Genomic DNA, 21,864 nt, shown 5'->3' on the forward strand with positions numbered 1-21,864 from the left:
TGTCCTGACCCCCGTCTGTTTTACCAGTCCAAGACAGAGGAGCCGAACCGGTTGAAGCTCAAGGAGCATGAAAATAGGATCAAACTCATGTCCAAAACTGTGCGATAGGACATAGTGGAGACTAGACAGTGTGACTTGGGTCCAGATGTAAGTTTACAGTCAACATGACATTTAAGAGTTGACCATATCTGATCTTACTGGGCACAATTCATAATTGCAATACATATGCAGTCTTATGCAGTCTTTTCATGTAGCTAAAACAGTACTTTTTTTGTTGGTTAACATTAATAATAAAATGTTACAGCAATGATATCAACTGAGGATAGATTATGTCATATTACGGAAGGGGAATGTGAACATCATTTTATGTTGACCATCACACAGTTGTGCAAAATTCAGAATTTAAAATGTTACTCCATGGGCCCTATCTTGCACCCAGCGCAAATGACTTTGTACACCGACGCATGTATCATTCCTATTTTGCACCCGCGCACAGCGGACTTTTCCCTCCACAGACGCACGTCGGTAAATTAGGGAATGAACTTGCGCTCGCGGGGGCGGTTCAGCGAAAAGAGGAGGCGTGTTCCGGCGCAAACGTGTCCTGGTGCTATTTTGGAGTTTCAAAAAACAATTCTGCCACTGACCAGGAAAAACCTAGTCTAAAGACAGTGGCGTGTTGCGCGATAGTCATGTGCTATTTTAAGGGCGCGTGCTTGGCCATTATGTAGCGTGTGAACAACGCACAAACACTTTGATTTTTTTATCGAAACGGACGCAGCAGTTTTCATTTTTGAAAATCATACATTATTACAAGGAAAAATATTAACACACGAGGGAAATCATTGTTGTGTCCATGAAGATGTGAAAAAATAGGCATAAATCTAGTTAAACCCAAATTATTATACGCCTATTTAACCAAAGCTTATTTGGGTGGGTTTCTCCCATCATCCTCATACAATGCCACTTCTCTGTCTCCTCGGCTGTGAACCGCTCCTGGCGTGCGCTGGCAAACCCGCCGTTATAATAGCGATCCGCCATGGAACAAGCGCCTGCTCTTAAAGGGAATGTGAGAGTACACTCTGATTGGTTTATTTCACGTTATGCCCAAACCACACCTATGAATAATAAAGCGACTTCAGACCAACACATTTTAGATTTGCGTCGGGCGCAAGAGTCATTTATCCCGCCGGTATAATAGCAACAGCGCCCGGGATCCGCCCACAAAGTTACTTGCGTTTCGCGTTTGATACTTGCGTTTCAGATCGTTAAAATAGGGCCCCATGAGTGTTTAAGTTTATTTTGAGTTTGTTTGTTTTTTTAAACACATTTCTGCTACAACAAGTGCAGCCCAAAGCGCTGGACAATACAAGCATGAAACCAAACATGACACATTAAAACAGGACTACACAAAAGACCAAAAAAAGACTCCAAAGCCAAGATTTTAAAAGTGCTTCTTCAAAGCTATTTAAAAGCATTCAGATTGGGGGCAGAACGGATGGTAAGCGGTTTGGTTATTCCATAATCTGGGTCTGGCTATCGAAAAGGCACGATCACCTTTTCGCTTCAGTCGGGACAGTGATACCTGATGTAGATGTTTATCAGCAGGTCTCAAATTCTTTACTGCCATGTGTAGAAAAACAAGATCTGGTTGATTTGAGGGTGCTAGAGCAGTTCAAACTTTAAAAATTGAATAGCAGGGCCTTGAAATCAATCCGATAGCTGACTGGTAACCAATGAAGAGATGCTAAAATCGGGGTAATTATGGGTTACACTTTAATTTAAGGTGCTCTTGTTACAGTGTAATTAAGTAAGTAATAGTAATCAACAACATGTACTTAGTATTTAATTAGGGTTAGGGTTTGGTTTAGGGTTAGTTGCATGTAATTTGGCACAATTTACTTTTATTACTTAAGTACATGTAAAATATGTAACAAGAACACTGTAAAATAAAGTGTTACATAAATCTGTCCCTCTTTATTAATCTTGCGGCAGCATTTTGAAGTTTAATTTTAATTGGCCACACAAAAAAGGAATTTATCTCAAGAATCTAACAGGTGATGCATTCTGGGAAATTAAGTGTTCTTCTACCCTGGTCCAAAAGACTTAATTTATTAAACATGTGATGATATATATATACTAAATACAATTTAGAATTTAATAGACTTTTAATTGTACTTCTTTACATTCAAATCCAAATTTAGCTCAATTCAAATTCAGCAATAAAATTTTAAATGCAAACGGTTCAAACAGAAACGTTCAGTTTCAAAACCGCTACGATTAGCACCGCATTTCGATAAGACGCTTGAACACTGATGGAATCTTGTCTCCAGAAAAACCCTCAACACCCCCTCAGACAGCAGAAATCAAATTCTGTTCAATCAGACCCACAATTATATTAGAGCCCATCCGATAGCAGCACACGACAGCGCATGTGCTCGTCCACATGTGTTTTGGCGTTCGGTGTGTGGCGCAGTCCTGTCACCATTGTAATGAGGTGATTGATTGATGAGTGTGATTGCTGACATTGAGAGGTGGGCAGGTGGAAAAATACAAGGGGGGTGATTTGTTACCGCCTGCCACCTCTGTTATCGCTTATTAAATCAACAGGCAAGGTGAGGAGATATGAAAACAGGCGGAGAGAGGCAGGACTCCTGCAAGGATAAACAGATCAGCTCCTGCGCCATATGGAAGACCAGTCCTTTAGGTGGCTAAATGCCAGCGTGACTGTACACACACCGGGTGCTGCTGTCTGTTAACAGGCTTCAGATGCCCTGATGGTCGAGTCAAGCGTTTTGATGTTTAGATAAGGCTTGATTTGGGTCTCTTTAGTGTATTTTTGTCTAATGCAACAGTTACACTTATTTATTTTATGTATAGACCTATATTTGGCCATGTTCATATGGTAGTATGCTATTCCACACATGGCCAAATTTAGTTAAATGGCCAATAAATTAAACAAAAATAGTACTATTCATACTAGCACTAAAGTGCTTGTACTATTTCTGTAGTATGTTTGTACATTTACATGGACCTCTACTACATTTGCCAAAATGTGGAATATACAACAGAGCATATTTCATGTTCAAAATCTATACCACAGTGCTATGCGTTTAACATGGCCCTTCATTTCTATTGTGTGGGGTGGGGGGGTCTCTTTTTTTTTCTCATTTTGACACATTTTTTATTCATGATTGCCAAGATTTAAAGGGATAGTTCACCCACAAATGAAAATTCTGTCATTACTCACGCTCATGTCGTTCCAAACCCGTAAGACTTTCGTTCATCTTCGGAACACAAATGAAGATCTTTTTGATGAAATCTGAGAGCTTTCTGTCCCTCCATTGACAGCTACACAACTACCACTTTGAATAGTTCATAAAGAGATTGTAAAGCTAATCCATATGAATTGAGCGGTTTAGTCCACATTTTCTGAAGAGATTCGATCGCTTTATATGATGAACAGATTTAATTTAGGCTTTTATTCACATAAACATTAATCAACTCAAGCTTAAGTTTGTTTGCTTGATGTGTCAGAACCAATGATGTTGATTCTGGTGTTGTGCAGCACGTTTGAGGTTCAGCAAGCTTCCGGTTCAGTTGAGCTTCTGTTTATGTTCACTGATCAATGTTTATATGTAAATAAAAGTTTAAATTAAATCTGTTTATCATATAAAGCGATCGAGTCTTTTCAGAAAATTTGGACTAAACTGCTCAACTCATAAGGATTATTTTACAATCTCTCTATGAACTTTGAAGCGTCAAAGTGGTAGTTGTGTAGCTGTCAATGGACAAACAGAAAGCTCTCAGATTTCATCAAAAAGATCTTCATTTGTTCTGAAGATGAACGAGAGTCTTGCGGGTGTGGAACAACATGAGGATAGTAAATGATGACAGAATTTTCATTTTTTGGTGAAAAAACCCTTTATGATATTTGCTCTAACAAACTCTAACTGCTGCAACACGGCATCGATGTGCATGTTTTCTGTATAATATCTTTGTTTTCTCAGGAGATCACTTGCGCAAATCTGGGAACATTCCGAATTTGTCTTATTCATAACTTTAAGTGTTGTGTCTTGCTTCTCTCTTTTTACCATTATAATTATGTAGCTAGTAGTGTCTTTCGGGTGTATACGAGCTTCATCAGAAAGCTCTCTCACCACCACAGAACCAGACGCCTTATTTATGTGTAAAATGAACTGAGTAAAAATGAATAATTTAGAAACCTGTGGCGAGAAGAGAATTTCTAACTTTCCAGAACGTTTTTTCCCAGGTTGCTATGAGGAAAATCTAACATATGTCTGTATGTGTAGCTTTGCAATTTCGCCCTTTGATATTGTATTATAATTGGTGTCTTTAAAAAAAAAATACACCTGCTATGAATTAGGGTGGCCCATAAAGTTATTCCACGATTGCATTATAATATCCTTCTAAAGCATGTCGGCACTCAAGTGCGACTACTACAGATTTGATGTATTATGAATACGTTCTAAAGCATTACAATCCCATTTATTATTCATTATACACATATCTAAAGCTCTGCTGAAGTCCTACACGGTTGTATCGACTGGCTATGTTTAATCAAACATATACCGCCCTCTGAATAAGACCGTATTCCCAACCACATCCCTTCCCTGCCTATATTTTCCATTTCTGTCTGGTACATTAAGTCTCTGAAACAGAAGAGGCGTCCTGTCATCCAAATGTGATAACGGAACAGTTAGCGTTCCTTTTGCCCTGCTCTCCATGTATAAATATGTATAATTCTGATAAGATTAATTGGATCGCCTAAGTACACACAGAGAAGGAGAGAGACTCTTGTTCCGGCTGCTTTCCGCAAATCTGCTCCGGGCCCACCTCACATCCCCCTGCTAAAGTGCTTCATTTTTTTTCTGGAACAAACTGCCTTCAATTAAAAAAGAAAATGGCTTACCCAAAGGTCCCGAGGAAAAGGAGCCGAGCAAATGGCTTGAACACACTCGCGATAAATAGTCCTGTTAAAATATTAAGCATTCTGTGAAGCGTTCGATACAAAATGCTCACCTTTGTCTTAATGGGGAAACATGTTTCTTTGAGTTTCCACTTCTAAGAGAAATTATTCTCGCTCACTGTAAGGAGAGATCTTTTACAGGTCAAATTTCACAACAAAATCCAGAGAAAAAAAAGCGATTATATTTTGATTTAAAGAATAAATATAGGTCATTTTTGGGACATTTTTGCTATATTATTTTGATGATAATTAAGCACAATTTCACATTTAGTTTTTCAATGTTTTTATTTATTTTAATTATCATTAATCAAGTAATTGTTTCATATTGTATATTTATGGTAACGGGAATTTGGGAGTAAATTGAGGCTTCACTGAAAATGTCACAATGCAAAAAAAAATCAGTGACACTTTATTTTAATGTGACTTAGTTACACGTTACTACCTGTACTTACTATAGTAATAACAGTAAATTATGCATAATTACAAGTAACTAACCCTAAATCAAACCCTGACTATAACCATAACTCTACACTCTTAAAAATGCTGGGTTGTTTTAACCCAATTTTGGGTCAAATATGGACAAACCCAAACTTTGAATCAAAAATGCTATTAAAAAATTTAACCCAATGGCTGGGTTTGTCCATATTTGACCCAAAATTGGGTTAAAACAACCCAGCATTTTTTAGAGTGTATATTTAGTAAATGTTGTTAATTAATATTACTCAGTACGTGAGTGAATTTCTTATTTATTTATTTATTTTCTTTCTTTTTGTTTGTGTTCTTATATGCTATATATCACAAATGCTCCATATCCATTGACCTTTAGTGCCTGTACAGGAAATGCAGATTTGTACTGTATGTTACTTATTCTGATTTCCTGTTCCTGTGTTATTATTTTATGGAGAGAGAAACAAATCCCACAACTAACTACAGACCAAAGATCAAAAGCATCTCTCCCGTAAACAGCATGGCACGTTCTGGCAGGGCACTTCAGCCTTCTTCATTGGTTTTGGCAAACAACACCCAAGAAGCGTTCCCATGGCATTGGTCGTGACCGGTGAAAAATGAGCAGAACCAGCCAATGCATATAACACAACCTATAAAGAGTCATCAAACCAATTCCCTTTAAATACAGTCCCAAGACCGATTGTTTCTCTGTCAACCCAAGAAGTGGGCAGAGAGGAATTCTCTACAAATGCAGAGCTGGCAATAAACCTCCAGTATAAATGGGAACGGACGGGCCACATAAAGGGCCTCAATGTGATATTAATCCTGCACCGCTGCGGTCTGCAAAGCACTCCGTCAAGCTAACGTGTTTTACTCCATCTCTGATACGGTTATGATAATAATGAGCTGTTCGTTCCACACATCAGCTCTGAGCGATAGAGGCTCAAGTCATTGGCGTGTTAAAGTGTTTTATTATTGGTGGAATTATGAATAATTTGGGGGTAAATCCTTCCTTGAGTATATAAACTGAAGGAGGTTGGTATACTCTGAATGCTGTGTGCTTTTATTTCAGATTGCATAATATTACCTGTGCTACTAACCAATGAGGAAAACAGCTAATAAATCATACTAAGTGATGTTTTTTTTTTATGTTTACGTTTTGAAAGGTTTCTGTGATGAGTAGGTTTAGCGTTAGGGGATAGAATATAGTTTTATGTACAGTATACAAAACATTACGTCTATGGAAAGTACCCATAAAACATGAAAACACAACATATTATTCTGTATTATTTTATTATTATACATATTTATGTATAGAATTTCAAGCACATTTCTATTATTTTTTTTACTTTTAGGGCCTGATTTACTAACAGCTCGCGCGAGCACAAGCCCTGATTTAGCATTATAGAATTACTGTCAGGATTAGCACTAAAAAGGCATGGACGTGGATATTTTTGCTGCTGATCTTATTGCATATGCATTTGTAGGAGTTTCCCTTTCAGACGCAAAATGTATAGGATGAGAGTATTGAATTGAATCATGCAAGGTGATTTACATTTAGGTTTGCGCTAGTCAATTTACTGATATTTGCACCATTACTTACTGCCCAAAAAAGCATGTCTTTAACCAGACGCTAATCTGCGCTGCTCTTGGTAGATTGTGATGGTCATTATGGAAATGATCCGGCTGTGTCTTTATTTTGCGTGTCGTCAGATCACGAGCAGAACTACACTCCCATCGGCACTTTTATGGAATTGTGCTTTCATGCTAATTTACCCTGTTTAGTAAAGTAGTGTCTTCCTTTCTCAGTCTTTCAAAAACATAAACAAAACAGTATACAAAACAGTTTCTAAATTTCAACTACATTATAGTAGCTATGTGTTAATCCCTCGGAGCCTTTCAATCGCTCTTATTCTGAGTCATTAAAACTCTCTCTTTTTCTCTGTCTCAGGCCACAGAATGGGTCTATGATCCTCTACAACAGGAAGAAGGTGAAGTACAGAAAAGATGGCTACTGCTGGAAGAAGAGGAAAGATGGGAAAACCACGCGGGAGGATCACATGAAGCTCAAAGTGCAGGGAGTCGAGGTGAGAGGCTGTTCGCTATTCGAAACGTGATACGATCTCCCACAGCGGGAAACCTCACCGATGCACAATCAAACTGTGTGACTAACCTGTTGATGTGTCCGATTTGGAGTCTTTGTGTGCATCTGGCATTGGTGTCAGATTGGAAATATGATTGTTTCGAACAGGCTTGAAGAGAAAACTGCTGTCTGTTATTGTTTGTCTGGCTAATTTCATGGCTTAAGTATGTTCATCATTGATCTTGCTTGAGCGAGGATGTGTTTGTGTGTTTGTCCATTTCACGTGACCTTTCTAAGATCTGAAGCCCTCTTGAAAACAGCCCTCTCCTCGCGCTGCTGGCCGTCCCAGTGCGGATGACTCTAATGTGTCAGCTCAGGCATGGCCCCTTTAAATGAAGAACCGTAATGAAGCATGTCTCCGGTCCCCGCGTTCCCGCTCACTGCCTCTAATGAAGAGAAATGTCAGCACATTGCCGATTTAGCGCGGTGATAGAACGAACCTACGGATGAGTGCAGCCGCGCGGTCTCCTCTGATGCTCTACCTACACGAGTCGCTCACCTGAGCCGCGCGCACTGATCTTACTCAGCTTTATGAGAACGCAGAAACATCGCTGATAGACACTCAGAAGGCATGTGTAGTCTTTCAAAGGGATGGATCGTCCAAATATTACAATTCTGTTGTTTTTATTAACCACAATGTTTAGCTGAATGTCGTATCTGTTCTTTTTTATACAGCTCGAGTTAATGGGAACTGCAGCTATCAAACTAAATACACGGGACAATTAAAGCATCACATAACTGGTCCATACAGTTGTGCGCTATATACAAATCTTCTGAAGTCGTCCCAAATCATTATGACATGGAAGAACCAATGAAGTTTGTCTTAACATGCCAAGCTTGAATATGTGCAAATTGAATAGGTTGGCCTGGTTGACTTTGTAATTAATGTTGCATTAAGTGTTTGGAACGACATAAGGGTGAGTAAACATAACAGAATGATAATTTTAAGTGAACATTTCACTTCAAAATGTATTTTCTAGGAACATGAAACATGAAAAATGAGCTGGTTATTTTCACGAATCAGCCAAAATGAGTCACTGATTCATTAAGAGAACTCACACGAGTCTCTTGTTTGAATGATTGTACAAACAAATGACTCGTATGGACTGGTTCTTAAATGAATTTATACTTGTGACTTCTTTTATGGTAACTTTTTGTCTGTTTTTGAGCTTGAATGCCCCTGCTCACTATATGCTTTTGTTATTTTGAAAAGAGCAGCGTGAAAACACGCTCATGTCGTTCCAAAGATTGAAGGAGATGAGAGAAGATTACAGAATGTTTTTATTGGGTGAACTATCTCTTTAAAACGTAATTTCCAGGCAAATGTAATTCTTTAAACGTTTACCGCAATTCAACACAAGCTGAGGAGGAAATATGACAGGCATGAAATGTGTATTTGTCCGTCTGTGAGAAGCATTATGTGTGGTGCCGATCGCAGACTCTGCTATAGAACATCCCTCGGGCCATTTTTCAATGCGGATCATTCCTCCAAATTTGTTTGACATGTTGAAAACAGGGTAGAAAATGGGTGGACAGCTGATGTTGAATCAATAATCATACAAGATGTTTCTGTCTGGAGGGACGGCAGGTCTGAATGAACAACGACATTCTGACTGATGACGGTTTCACCTGCACTGGGCTGAAAGGGCAATGGCGGCGCGTCTTTTGCTTTGTTTTCCAGTTTGCTGGCCGTGTAATTATATAAATTAGGATGTAAAATCCTAGAACAGAACTGTTTCCAGAGATTCATCCTTTTGGAAATTTGCATTTTACATTATATTGGGACACACATATTTCAGGCCGTTTGTGTGTGTGTTCAACCAATAAGCACATTTCTTATTTCTGAATCCAATCAAGCGAAGTAGGATACATTAGCGTACATTAGGACTTAAATCAGATTCAAATGTGTTTTATTTTGTCTCTACGAGACACTCGTGGGGATTTTGAGCTGCAACAATGACACAAATGCCGAGAGAGAGAGAGAGAGAGAGAGAGAGAGAGAGAGAGAGAGAGAGAGAGAGAGAGAGAGAGAGAGAGAGAGAGAGAGAGAGAGAGAGAGAGAGAGAGAGAGAGAGAGAGAGAGAGAGAGAGAGAGAAGAAAATAGTTCAAAAGAAAAGGCGCTGAAGGGCATCTGCAGTTTTTAAATGGGAAATATTATTCTTTTTCTAGCATGTTTTCCTTTTTTTCTTAGACTAAAATAATCACAATATAGCTTTGTACATCCATTTTACAGCCTTCCTCTGACCCTTGGATTTAAACAACGTGTTTTACTACTCTCCCTTTAAGACTATATGACCCCCCAGACATCCCACCCTGCAAAAGCGTATTCTTATTCTTTATTATATTATATAATATTAATATAAGCTGCGTAACATGGGTTCATTCATTTAATAGTATTTGTGTACCAAAGTGAAAGTAATGTAGATTGTGTCTAAATTAGAGGGGAGCGTCTCAACGAAACCCGAATGCAAGTGGTAACAGAAGATGCATTTGAAACGCATGATAAGCGGTAATGCATCTTAGCTGAGCATCCGTGATCGGATCATCGAGAACACATCTTATTACAGGTGGAAACAGGGCTTCACTCTCGCTCGCTTTCTTGATTTACGGGATATTGTTCATTTGCGCGCATCAGGGAGCCGCTATCAATATGCGGGATACTTCCGGGAGAGGTGGGATGTCGGCTGTTATGATTGGCTAACTTCTGCATACATCATTCACACTGTCATCCATCAGTTTAGCATGTGGTATTCAGAACAAATGATCCTAATGAGCTGGTTCTTCTACTAACCACTCAAACGTTCATTAAAAGAATCAGCTCACAAGTCTTTTTTTGTGTGTGTACAAATAAATTGTTATGAGCTGTTTATTTTTAAATGAATCAGTCAAAAGATTCACTGATTCATTCACAGAACCAGCTCAATTGAGTCACTTGTTTGAAGGTTTGTATGAGTAAATGACTTTTATAGGCTGTTTATTTTAACAAATACGTCAAAAAGATACAATAAAGATCTCATAGAAGTCATTTATTTGTGAATCAAACCTTTTCTTTATTCATTTTATCTTATTCTGACTACATACTTACAACATACTTACATACTGCATACTTACAAGTAGGTCTTTGAACAGCAGTGTTGGGAAACAGTTCACCAGAGCACTTATAAAGGCACAGAAACCTGCCCCTGAGCTCTCCATCATAAACCATTCCTGCCCTCTAGACACCAAACACACATTAAAACACTCTCTCCATCCCTCCACTCGCTCTGTTAGCTCTGATAAAGAACTAAGCCATTTACCAGCATCCACCAGAGTCCCTGGTTACCTAGCGATGGTGGCAGTAGCCATGGGAGCGGTAGTCACAGCGACAGAGAGGATAATTGCAGTAGTTAGGTAGTTTCACTAAGAAACTATGATGATGGAGCTGCGAAGGAAACCTGTGTGTGTGTGTGTGTGTGTGTGTGTGTGTGTGTGTGTGTGTGTGTGTGTGTGTGTGTGTGTGTGTGTGTGTGTGTGTGTGTGTGTGTGTGTGTGTGTGTGTGTGTGTGTGTGTGTGTGTGTGTGTGTGTGTGTGTGTGTGTGTGTGTGTGTGTGTGTGTGTGTGTGTGTGTGTGTGTGTGTGTGTGCCTATTTTCTAACCTTTTTTTACCATAATGCATTTTAAAAATGAATTATTTAAAATATACATGTATTTAAATTGTAATGAAAATTAATTGTTCACATTGAGAATATGAATTCCATAGGACACAATCACAAATGAACGGTTCTTTTCATATAGTTACTTATTTATTGCTTTATTTTTATTTTGTGCTGAAATATGCCCCGGACGTGTGTTTGTTTTTTGTGGGATTCACCCGTGAGGAACGGACCGGTATTTGCAGAGGGAAAGAATATTTTAGTATCACAGTCTCGAGGAATTCTCCTGCAGTGTGAGGCGAACTGTTCTACCCACAGCTCTATTTAATCCGATTTGCTTTGTGCCATTTGCTTTTGTTTTTTCATCAGTTGTGATACTTAAGCCTATTATTTAGTTTAGTTTAGTTTGTCTTGCTTTGACAGGCTCCGTGCGACACGTGCGCCGTAGCGTGTGTGCTGTCGTGAAAACCAATTCCGCCGGCCCAAGTCGTCTGGCAAATAAAGACTCTGTTGTGCGCATTATGATTGAATGTACACACACATCTGTTGTGCGTATAGACACACACATACACCCCCACCCGAATAGCATAAGACTGAAGATGTAACAGATGTGCATCCGTCGTGCAAGTTGTTCCATTCGCCTGGAGACTCGCAGATTAAACCAACAGGAATAAATCAAGGCTATTAGAATGGCTGCTAATGCCTAGAGAAAAGTGGAGAAACATGCAGGCCAATGCTGCTTAATTAAGAGAGGGAGACTGACCAAGAAACAATCAGTAAACCTGGCCCGTCTTGTGTCTTTTTGACCCCCGAGCCAGCAGGGGGAGTGACAAAACCGATCTAGTATGATTACCTTGTAATCACATGTATTTTGCTACCACAATCTGTGAAAGAATCTGGAAACCATTGGGTTTTTTTTGTTGTCTCAGGGTCTTCAGACAGATTTCCTTTTGTTAGAGTTATACGGTTAGTAAACACAAATGTAATGCTTTCATATGCAATATAATGCAGCAAAACAAATCAAGTTGCAGTGACTAGCAAGCTCGTGGCGTACGCCGATTCTGTCCACATGCACAGTGTTTTGCCAGCATTTCTTAAAGCCAAAATTTGTTAAATGCATTCATGCACTAAAACCTCCCAGACACAAGTCCCCCCTGGGAAGTTCCTACTCACAAGTTCAGAAGTCATAATTATGATGTGATGTGGCTTCAATGATTTTGGTTGGACTCACAGAGCAGCTTCATTTTTTTACTCTTTTCTACTTTCTGGCAAAGACAGGAAGCTTTTTAGTGCTAATGCAACAACGAAAACAGTAAAGGATGTACATTAGGTGTGTAATTGGTGCTTTATCTGTATTTTATCATTGTTGTGCAGCCATAAAGAATGGTGGGAAATGTAGTTTAGTCTGGCGCCTCATAAACCAGCTAAACGAGTAGTATTTTCCAGCCAGTTTTATCGCTGTTTTTCATCTCCTGTACACAAAATGCATAGAAGCGAAACTGTTCAGTCGATATTTATCGTTACAACTTTGCCGTGATTGTTTAATTGAGTCAAAAATTGCGAGAGTGTCTACAGTAGCTGCCCTCGTGACGTAATCCCGGACATTCCAACATGACTTTAAAGCATGAGGCCACGGCTAGACTATCGCCAGAATCCAGCCGGTTTGAGTGGAGTGACTCAGCAGGTGTGTTTGTGATACTACTGATCTCTCCTCTCAATGATTCTCTCCACACCCCTCCTCCTCTTCCTCACAAACGAATTTGGAACTCACAGCAGGTATGGTGTATCGAACCCCGAGTCCCTGGTGTGGAGGCTGGAGAAGAAATAGAGGCAGAAATCCATAAAGAAACTTTGTGAATGAGTAAGACGATCGTGGGTGAGCCTCTGAGGAGAACACCGAGAGAGCTTGTGAGGTACAGAGCAGAAAAATAAAAGCGTATGGATTATTGCTAGAGCTTCTGGGAATTCCCGGAGCGGGAAAAGAAAAGATGGCTGCCAATGGTGCTGGAAGCTGTCAACTTGTGTTTATCATTGAGTTCCATCTCTCGCTAACTCTGTCTCCCTGACTTTCATATGCTTTTTGTGGACATGAAACAGCATATTGTACATTTGTCAAAGCTAATCTCATCCGGCTCAGGGAGCCAAAGTTTCTTAAAAAGAGGAACCGTTTCCCCCGAATTATCCCAGCCGGTATCAGCTCAGGCTAATGTCATGTCTAGGATTTTTTTTTTTTTTTGCTGTGCCGTAAACACATTCAGTTCTGCTCGATCTTTTATTTGATTGTGCTAAAAGCAGACACTAATTGGAGGAATGTTTCTCTGCTACTTAAACGTAAATTGTATAATCATGAAACGATTGCACAGATATGAATAAATCACAAACAGTGCTGTGTTTCTTTTTGAAGACGAAATCTCAAAAGTGTGTGTGTGTGTAAGACAGCTGTTAATAGTTCTCTAGAGATTAGACTTCGTCTTACTCAGCACTACGACAAATTTAAACATCATGCTGTTTGCCTCTGAAAAAGTTGAAAAAGATCATGATCCTTAAAGGCACAATATGTAAGATTTTGGATTTTAAAAAAATCCCTAAAACAATAAAACAATAGGTCACACTTTATGTTAATGTGTCCATGTTACAGTGTACGTATGCATTTAAGTACTGTGAAATAATAATTTACTACATGTACTTACTATAGGTTTAGGTTTGGTTTAGGGTTAGTTGTGTGTAATTATGCATAATTAATAGTTATTACTACATGTAACGTGTAACAAGGACATTAAAATTAAGTTTTACCAAAAAAAATTATATATTTTGTTGCCTTGTGTACTTACATTATCCCAAATGTTTCCAATAATGTTTAAATCTGGAGAAATCAGCTGTTTTAACCAGCGTATCGTCCCATGTTATTGCGTCGCCTGTCAATGACGCCATATCCGCCTTACCCTCGATTTCAAACACCTTTACAGTATGTTATGTTTTATTAGACAGGCGAGCAACTGTTTGGATTGCTATATAGCTTAAATAATTAAGTTATCACTTATTATTTATTTACATGGATGTGTGTGTGCGTGTGCGTGCGTGCGGTATATTGTGCTGTGTTTGTGGAACCGTACACGCATTGATGCTCAACACGAATGAAGTTCCTAACGGATAAATAAAGTTCTTTGAATCTAATTGAGCTTAACACGGTTAGTCTTATTATTTTGAATCTCTTGTTTTCTTGATTTACCGGAATTCACATGTATGTATCATGTATATAGTAATAAAAATCATGTCTCAGACTCAATGCTATTTTGTCAAGTTGGTAACATAGCATAATCAGAAAGAGCTTTATAACAGTAAAACAATATGTTTTAAAATTATATTCTAATATGGATCTAGGTTAATGCAATGCGCAACAAGTGTCTTATAGCGGCCACAGGGTAATGTTTACAACTTTCAACATGCTCAAATGTATTTTAGTATGATTGTTTTGACCAAGTTAAACAGCTCTGCGTTACCCCGCAATTTTAATTCGTCAGATAAAGTGACCCGTATGAGTAGTAATTCAGCACTAGCGGCTATTTCATTAGAATGAGATAAAATAATGTGAATTTAAGTAATCAAACTTAACTGTAACAAAGTTAAGTTCAGGGAAGGAAGCCAACATTAATCGTAACTTTAATCGTAAAATGAACACATCAAAACGAAGGGAGCAGCAGCAACCGATTGAGGCATACGTGTAAAAAGTCCAGGCTCTCTGCCCTGTACTGCTTTATACCACAGTAGCGTTAAAGAAACTTTAATACATTATCTCACCCATGAACATGATTTCTGCCCGAGTCATGTCGGATTGCTTTCCATCGGCTGTAAATCTGATAAGATGGACTTGTTTTGACGGCTGAAAGTCGACAACTCCCATAATCCCACGCTCATTCATGCCATTATCAAGCTACGACTTTGTTATGGTTTTAAATAAGCGACCTCTAGTGGCAAAACTTACATACTGTGCCTTTAAGCGTTGTAAATGGTTGCCAGGGTGTAGTTATGTGGTCTCTAAAGTGCTCTGACTGGTTTCCAGGGTGTTGCATGCAGTTGCTAAGGTCATAAGAGCCCATCCTCATGTCTGTCCTTTAATGTTTGTGAGATTTTTTTTATTTATTGTCTGCCAGGTACAAATAATCACACACTTAAGTTAATCCCTAACCCTGAGACATAATACTGTTGCTAATGATGAATATTAATTGCACTCGCTTCACCTCAATCCACATTGTGCAAACGAATTATAAAAAATGTTTTAATGTAAAACAATTGATCTGAAGTCAGTCGCCCGACTATTGGAGGTGTGTTTGGGCGTCCCAGCTTCAACCCAACAGGAAGCTTCCATAGATTATTTATCTGTGCTCGGAGGACTACGTGGCTCCTGCATTATTCACAGTGTAAAAGCAAGAGAGGCAATTTGGTCCGGCGTTATGTTCAATAAGCATAGCATCAATCCTCAGCCGTGACGCAGGGCTCTGGTCCGGGCAGTGGAGGAGGTCGGAGACGTATAAAGTTGTCTTGTGTGCTTTCTGCTCCTATCTCCGGCTGTAAGTCCGATAAGACGGACGGCAGCCAGTGTGGTTTCCCGAGCAAAAAGATGCAATCGTGCCAGACTCACCCGGGATAATCGAGGGTGGGGAAATCATATTTTATTCAATCAATCAGGGCCGGTCTTCTGTGATGGACTGTTGTGATCTTCCCGTCATGTCTTCCGCTCTCCTTTGAAGAGTCCATTTTTTTTCAAACCACACGTTTTTATAATCAATTTTAGGACCCAATGGAGGTTGGGTTTGCATGCATGCAAAATCTACACACAGACAAACACACTCACCTATATGTAAATATATGTGTACTCACACACGCTGATACAGGCGATGCCTTGAGACTCAATCGATATGCTTCTCTTTCTTGCAAAGGCTGAAGGAGCCATTGAGATCATTCTTGGCTCGCAGCCACAAGCTCTTTTATCCTTCAAAGTGTGTGTGTGTGTGTGTGTGTGTGTGGCCTTCCAGTATTGATGTTGTGGTGTGTGCCATGTCTGTGTTTTATTGAGTTTGTGTTACTGTGTTTTGTGAATGTTGTGTGTGTCTTTGACTCAATGTATGAAATGGAGAGAGAACTCATACACGTTATCACCGTATCCTCTAAAAGAGCAACTCTTACATTTCTCCTCTGTACCATCAGTATCGTTTATAGTTTATGGGGGTTAAAGTGACAGGGGGTGTGTTTTATTTAGTTTTCTTTTTTAATCTATATATAAAAACAAAATAATAAAACAAATAAAATATATGAATATATATAAAATAAAATATTTATTAAAATATATATATTCATTCAATACATATTTACATATATATATAATTGCAATTATTAAAATATATATATATATTTATTTATATTTTGCATGTAATTTCATGTTTCCTACAAAGCCCACAAAACTTTTTTTTATTAAACGGATATCACTGAAATAATGATAAATTGCAGATTGGTAATTGAGACAGATGTTAGTTCAGTAACTGCTTTGAATGATTTAGTGAGTTAATTTAGTGAGTGATTCATCAGACTGATTCAAACTGGTTACTTGTGAGTTTTTTGAATGAATCATTAAAGAACCAGCTCATTACTTTAGCAGCTGCATAGCAATGCCTCTCATCCAGCTTTAGCATGGTAAGCCGCACAATGTTCTTTGGGAGAAAAAAAATAGAAGTCAAATTCTAGTTAAAAACTACTATTTTACAGCATGTGTCATTTTTTATTTTATGTCCATGTTTCCTGTAGACTTTTTCTTCTAGACAACATGTGACTCTTTGATTCAGAGCATCTAACAGGCCTTTCCTACAGAGCGGCAAATTGAGTCGCTTTTCAGGCTTTTCACTTTGTGTTTTTGTGGCATGACAGGCAGGTTACGCTTGCATGCGGCCGCTAATGCCCTCCCGAACATGTACGGTTGATCCGTGGAGCTCAGAAGACCCGTCCGAGTAAACACACTAAACGCTCATAAACACACGCCACACTGACTCATTCAGCCAGACATCTGACGTGAAACACAAAAACAGAATTACGTTCTCAATCCAAAGTGGTCTTTCAATGCGTAAATCACAGAGGAGAAACGTGCAGCTCACGCAAGTGTGCCAAATGAAGTCTCCAGAGGACAGGACAAGAAAACAGAGAGAGGGAGTGCTATTAAGCAATAAGGCATTCAGGGGTGTGCTATGTTGTGAATTTAAGCTCTTATCCAAAACTGGCACGCTGCCTTGCTGTCTGCTACCTAAAAAAGGTTGCTGTCTTCTCACGTAGTGTCTTAACTTACATGTGACAGATTTAAAACACTCTACAGACAGCAACTATCATGCAAATATGAGTGCTATTTGCATGATAGATCGGTCTGTAGAGTGTTTTAAATCTGTCACATGTGAGTCACATGCAAAACACACATGAGACAGCTGGTTAAAATAGAGTTTGACATTTGCTAATGGTGTGATGCTTTAATAACCATATATAGATACACAGTATAAAAAAATGTTGATAAACAGTTTCATTCATTTAAATTAATGTATATTTAAAATCAACATTTATCTTTTTTTCCTCCACCATCTAAAGTGAGCTTGTCGCAATGTATTATAAGATGTTTTATTCTCTGCCAAGGATACAAGTGATACAAAGTTTTGGATCAGCATCAGGAGCATGTCAGCGATGTCTTAACCGCTTACTTCACCGCTGGCAAAATTGGCTTTCAATAAAACTTGGCTGACTATACAGTAGAAACGTGAAAAAGTGAAATTGGTGCTACCTGACTAGAGAAAACTGAGAAAAATGGCTATTGTCATCCCTTTTGCACACTATGTTAAAAGAAATTCAATACCCATAATGCACTGGGCACGTTGCCATCCAAGGCCACTCCCACCAGTCTGCTATGGATACGCTTGACCAATCAAAAACCACCTTGCTATAGTAGGAAATACTTAGCAAACTTTTAGTCACAATGGGGTCGACTTGTATTGTTCCCGATGCAAGAATTCAAAGAGTAAACGTTTAGCGGGAGTCAGTTACTTGATGGATGCAAAGAATTGTAAATATGGAGAGAATGCCGCAATGGAAAATCGGAAAAAACTCCAACATTGTAGTCCACATTTCAAACTGGATGACCTTGACCATGTTTTATGCCGAACGGATGGGGAAACCCGGGAAGAAACTGCCGCTGTCAGTCTTTCCAACCCCCGAAGCAAACGCCATCATTGCGTACAGGAAAGAAAGCTGTTGCCGTACTGTTCCATTTTTACCATAATGCTGTTTAAAGAGTAGACATGGTATGATACAATTTTAAGTGATAAACCTACCCTTAAAATTTGTGTTAATAACCCTCTGTTGATCAAACTGTCTGTGCGTGGGGATCCAAAAATGCAAAAGTACAATCTGTAGTTTTCACAAAAGCCCAAACTCGTCATCCGGCGGACTTGACTGACAAATAAACATGAATTTTTTGGTCCAGGTAACACACATTTACATAACTACCAACATCGTAATAGTAAAAAGCAGGTTAAAAATTGACGAAGTTACACTTTAACATGCTGTCTAGGCAGACAGCTCACAAATTGGCAATTTATTTGTTCATATATTCAGAATAAACATTTACCAAGTAATATAGTTAATTATGTTGTTTACAGATGCCGATCAGTTTTATGTAAACACATTAATATACAATTGACCATTAGCAAAGACCCGCCCCCTTTAGTTACTGTCGCTATGTCCGACAATCTACGCCGCTCTCACGCCACACCATGTTCTCACGCAGTGAAAAATACATCGCGGAGCAAGACAGGACAGACCAGCTTACTTTTGATATGAAACAAAGTCTCAACTTTCAAATTTGGTCATTTTTTTAAGAAATTTAAACAATAAATACCGTTTTGTTGCTCTTTAATGTGTCTGACAGATCGCTGTAGAGCCTCTTAAAGCTGCTCGTGAACCGATCATCTCTTCCTTCTAGTTCATTTATAGCATCAAATAAACATGAATAAACATAAGGAGGAATGTTGTTTTAACCGCGGAAAGGCGTCAGTACACTTCGCTTCTCAAGTTCAAATCCTCCAACGTTAATTTACTAACTCTCCTGACTGCTTTGACGGACAAAAATGGCGGATTCGGCGAATGGCGGGTTATGATTGGTCAGATCGCCTGTCAATCAAACTCCCTGCGAAGGGTCAGTTGTATATACTGTATATATGAAATTATATATTATAAAATAATAATATTTTGATGTAATTATAAATTCCACTAAACTTGCTTGTTTTATGAAAAGGACATCAGTGATAATGTAATGATAAAATACAGATCTGAAAGAGAGTTGAATGTTGGTTCAGTAACTTCTTTAAATGATTCAGTGAGTTCATTCAGCAAACGCTTCAACTGACTGATTCAAGCCGATAACTTGTGGGTTTGAGAGGATTTTCAAATAACTCACAGATAAACCCGGTCATAAGAGTTATTTGTTTGTGTGGTAGAATGTGCTTTTACAGCCTCTTTAAACACTTCTCATCCAATCAGAATCAGAGTTTTTAAACACTGATGTATTGTCCAATCAGCATCCAGGACCGAAACTATCCCTTTTATGTGTTTAAACACGATGTGAGGGTAGTCAGGAAGAAAGAGAGAGTAACGGAGTGAGAGAACTCGAGTGGAAGATACACAGCCTCAGGCAAACAGAAAACAATTGCTTCACTTCCTCCCGTAACCTATTTCACCTTTAAACAGCGGATCTCTTTCACTCAATTAATTTCTTCACACTGGCTGTGGAGTGCAGTGAAAAAGGGCTTTTATATCCGTCTTTTATATCAGAATTTTCTCGCTCTCTGTTGTATACTCCGCTTTTGTTTACATGCCACTATTTGTTTTTTATCCTCTTCTGTTATGAAGACTTGTGGACTTCACACATTGAAAACACATGGGGGCGGATTCACTGAACAATCAAATGATGGAGAAGAGCGCTAGAACTGGGCATGTATCCAGACCTGCGATGAGGAGCATTTTTGACATGTTAAAGAGCCAGCATGTATAATTTCTGTAGTTAATTGGGTGCTAAAACAACACAGCCAGTGTGTGCAATCCATTTTTAAATGAATTCCCTCCATATAGTATCTTGGGAAGCCATTCAAACACACAGAACAGAGCCACATACAGTACATCCACACAATAGCAAATCCATCCCTAAACTTCTCCGCTCTCCCGTTCTCCCTAGCTCATTCTCTGCCCTCCCTCTCCGCCCTCTGGCTCCTGCATAAACACGTTCATTTGCATCCTTCAAATCCACAGACAACAGAAGTTGACACGCAAAAAGCCATGACGGGAAACACGCATTTGCATTTGCATACAAGCCTCCCCTGTCCCCTGCGCTCCTGTGTCTGCTTGTCACAGATTGTTTTTGCTGCTTAAATATATTTTTCACTGATTGACTGCAGGATTAATGACGAACCTGCCGCGTTCAAATGCTCCGGGTATGAGAAGGAGGAATGTCAAGTCTTGACCCGTCCTGCACTGTGAGTCACTGGGTTGTGATGCTCTGCTAGTCCTCTGATTTAGGGGTCAACAGGTCAACTGACTGCAGCCCACTCGACGACCTCTTGTCAATCTCTGTCGTCATGGTAACCGCGGTGGCTCAGGTAGAGCAGACGTGTGATTATCCGCGAACAGGTTTTCCCTGCTGAACCCCCACTGTCTTCTGACATGATATAGAAGAGAAAATTGTCCTGAGATGAGCACGGGAAAGTGATTCACTGGCGGCCAGTGAGTCATCACCCGTTGTTCTTTTATTCGTCAGTGTCCAGTCCTCCTGACAGTGGGCTGTTTTTATGTCGCCTCAGTTTGGAGCCCAGGATGCTCATTTAGGGACCCAGAATCTGGTTTAGACGCATCTGTAGGCAGCAAACATAAAATCATTGTACCTGCTCTAGTCTAAGGTGGATTTTAAATAGGGATGCATCATCATAGCAATGTAAGTTTACAAATAATATGTATTATAATATTATAAATCACTCTGTGAAGCCTGTTTATATAATATTGGAAGCATATAATATCAAAACAAAAATAGTTTTGATATCAAATGCTTCCAAAATTTGTCAAGATCATGTACAGGTCATTAATTTAGCTCAGATTTTTTTTATTAAAATGTTTATTTTGCTTATACGAAAAAAACTTTTTAGGACCATAATGCTTAATATCATTCTCAGTACTGTAATGTGAAAGAAAATTCACAAAAAATATACATACAAAAAATGTTTTAAATGTAACTATAAATAAATACAAATAATAAATCAATTATAAATAGGATATTTCAATTAAAATGCATTTGTTCCACTGCACTAATGCTGGTTTAAATTGAAGAAATGTAACGTTTTTTTTGCGCTCATACCACTAAAACATATAGCATTATGAAGAATGAGAATTGTAAAAACAGATTTATTTATTTTTATTTAGGACGAATTATAACCTGTACTTTTCTTAATATATTTCTTGTAGTTAGGCCAGTCTTTCAGCACTAACTCGTATGTTTTTAAGCTGAAGATAGTGAAGCACTGGTTAATTCCCAGTGTCGCTTGTCATCCGTTCTGAGCTCGATCATAACCACCATCTCTGCAG

The 21,864-nt window shown here is 38.8% G+C and overlaps 1 protein-coding gene across 3 annotated transcripts in view; it reads left to right on the top strand.

Moving 5' to 3' along the window:
* Nucleotides 1-21,864, top strand: part of camta1b (calmodulin binding transcription activator 1b) — a 266,259-nt gene that overhangs the window by 155,404 nt on the left and 88,991 nt on the right. For all 3 annotated transcript variants that reach the window (XM_079597128.1, XM_079597130.1, XM_079597129.1), the window contains one exon: nt 7,386-7,521. In XM_079597128.1, coding sequence (XP_079453254.1) covers nt 7,386-7,521 — 136 coding nt within the window. The remainder of the gene's footprint in view (nt 1-7,385; nt 7,522-21,864) is intronic.

Source organism: Phoxinus phoxinus, assembly GCF_949152265.1.
Source record: "Phoxinus phoxinus genome assembly, chromosome: 22".
NCBI lineage: Eukaryota > Metazoa > Chordata > Actinopteri > Cypriniformes > Leuciscidae > Phoxinus > Phoxinus phoxinus.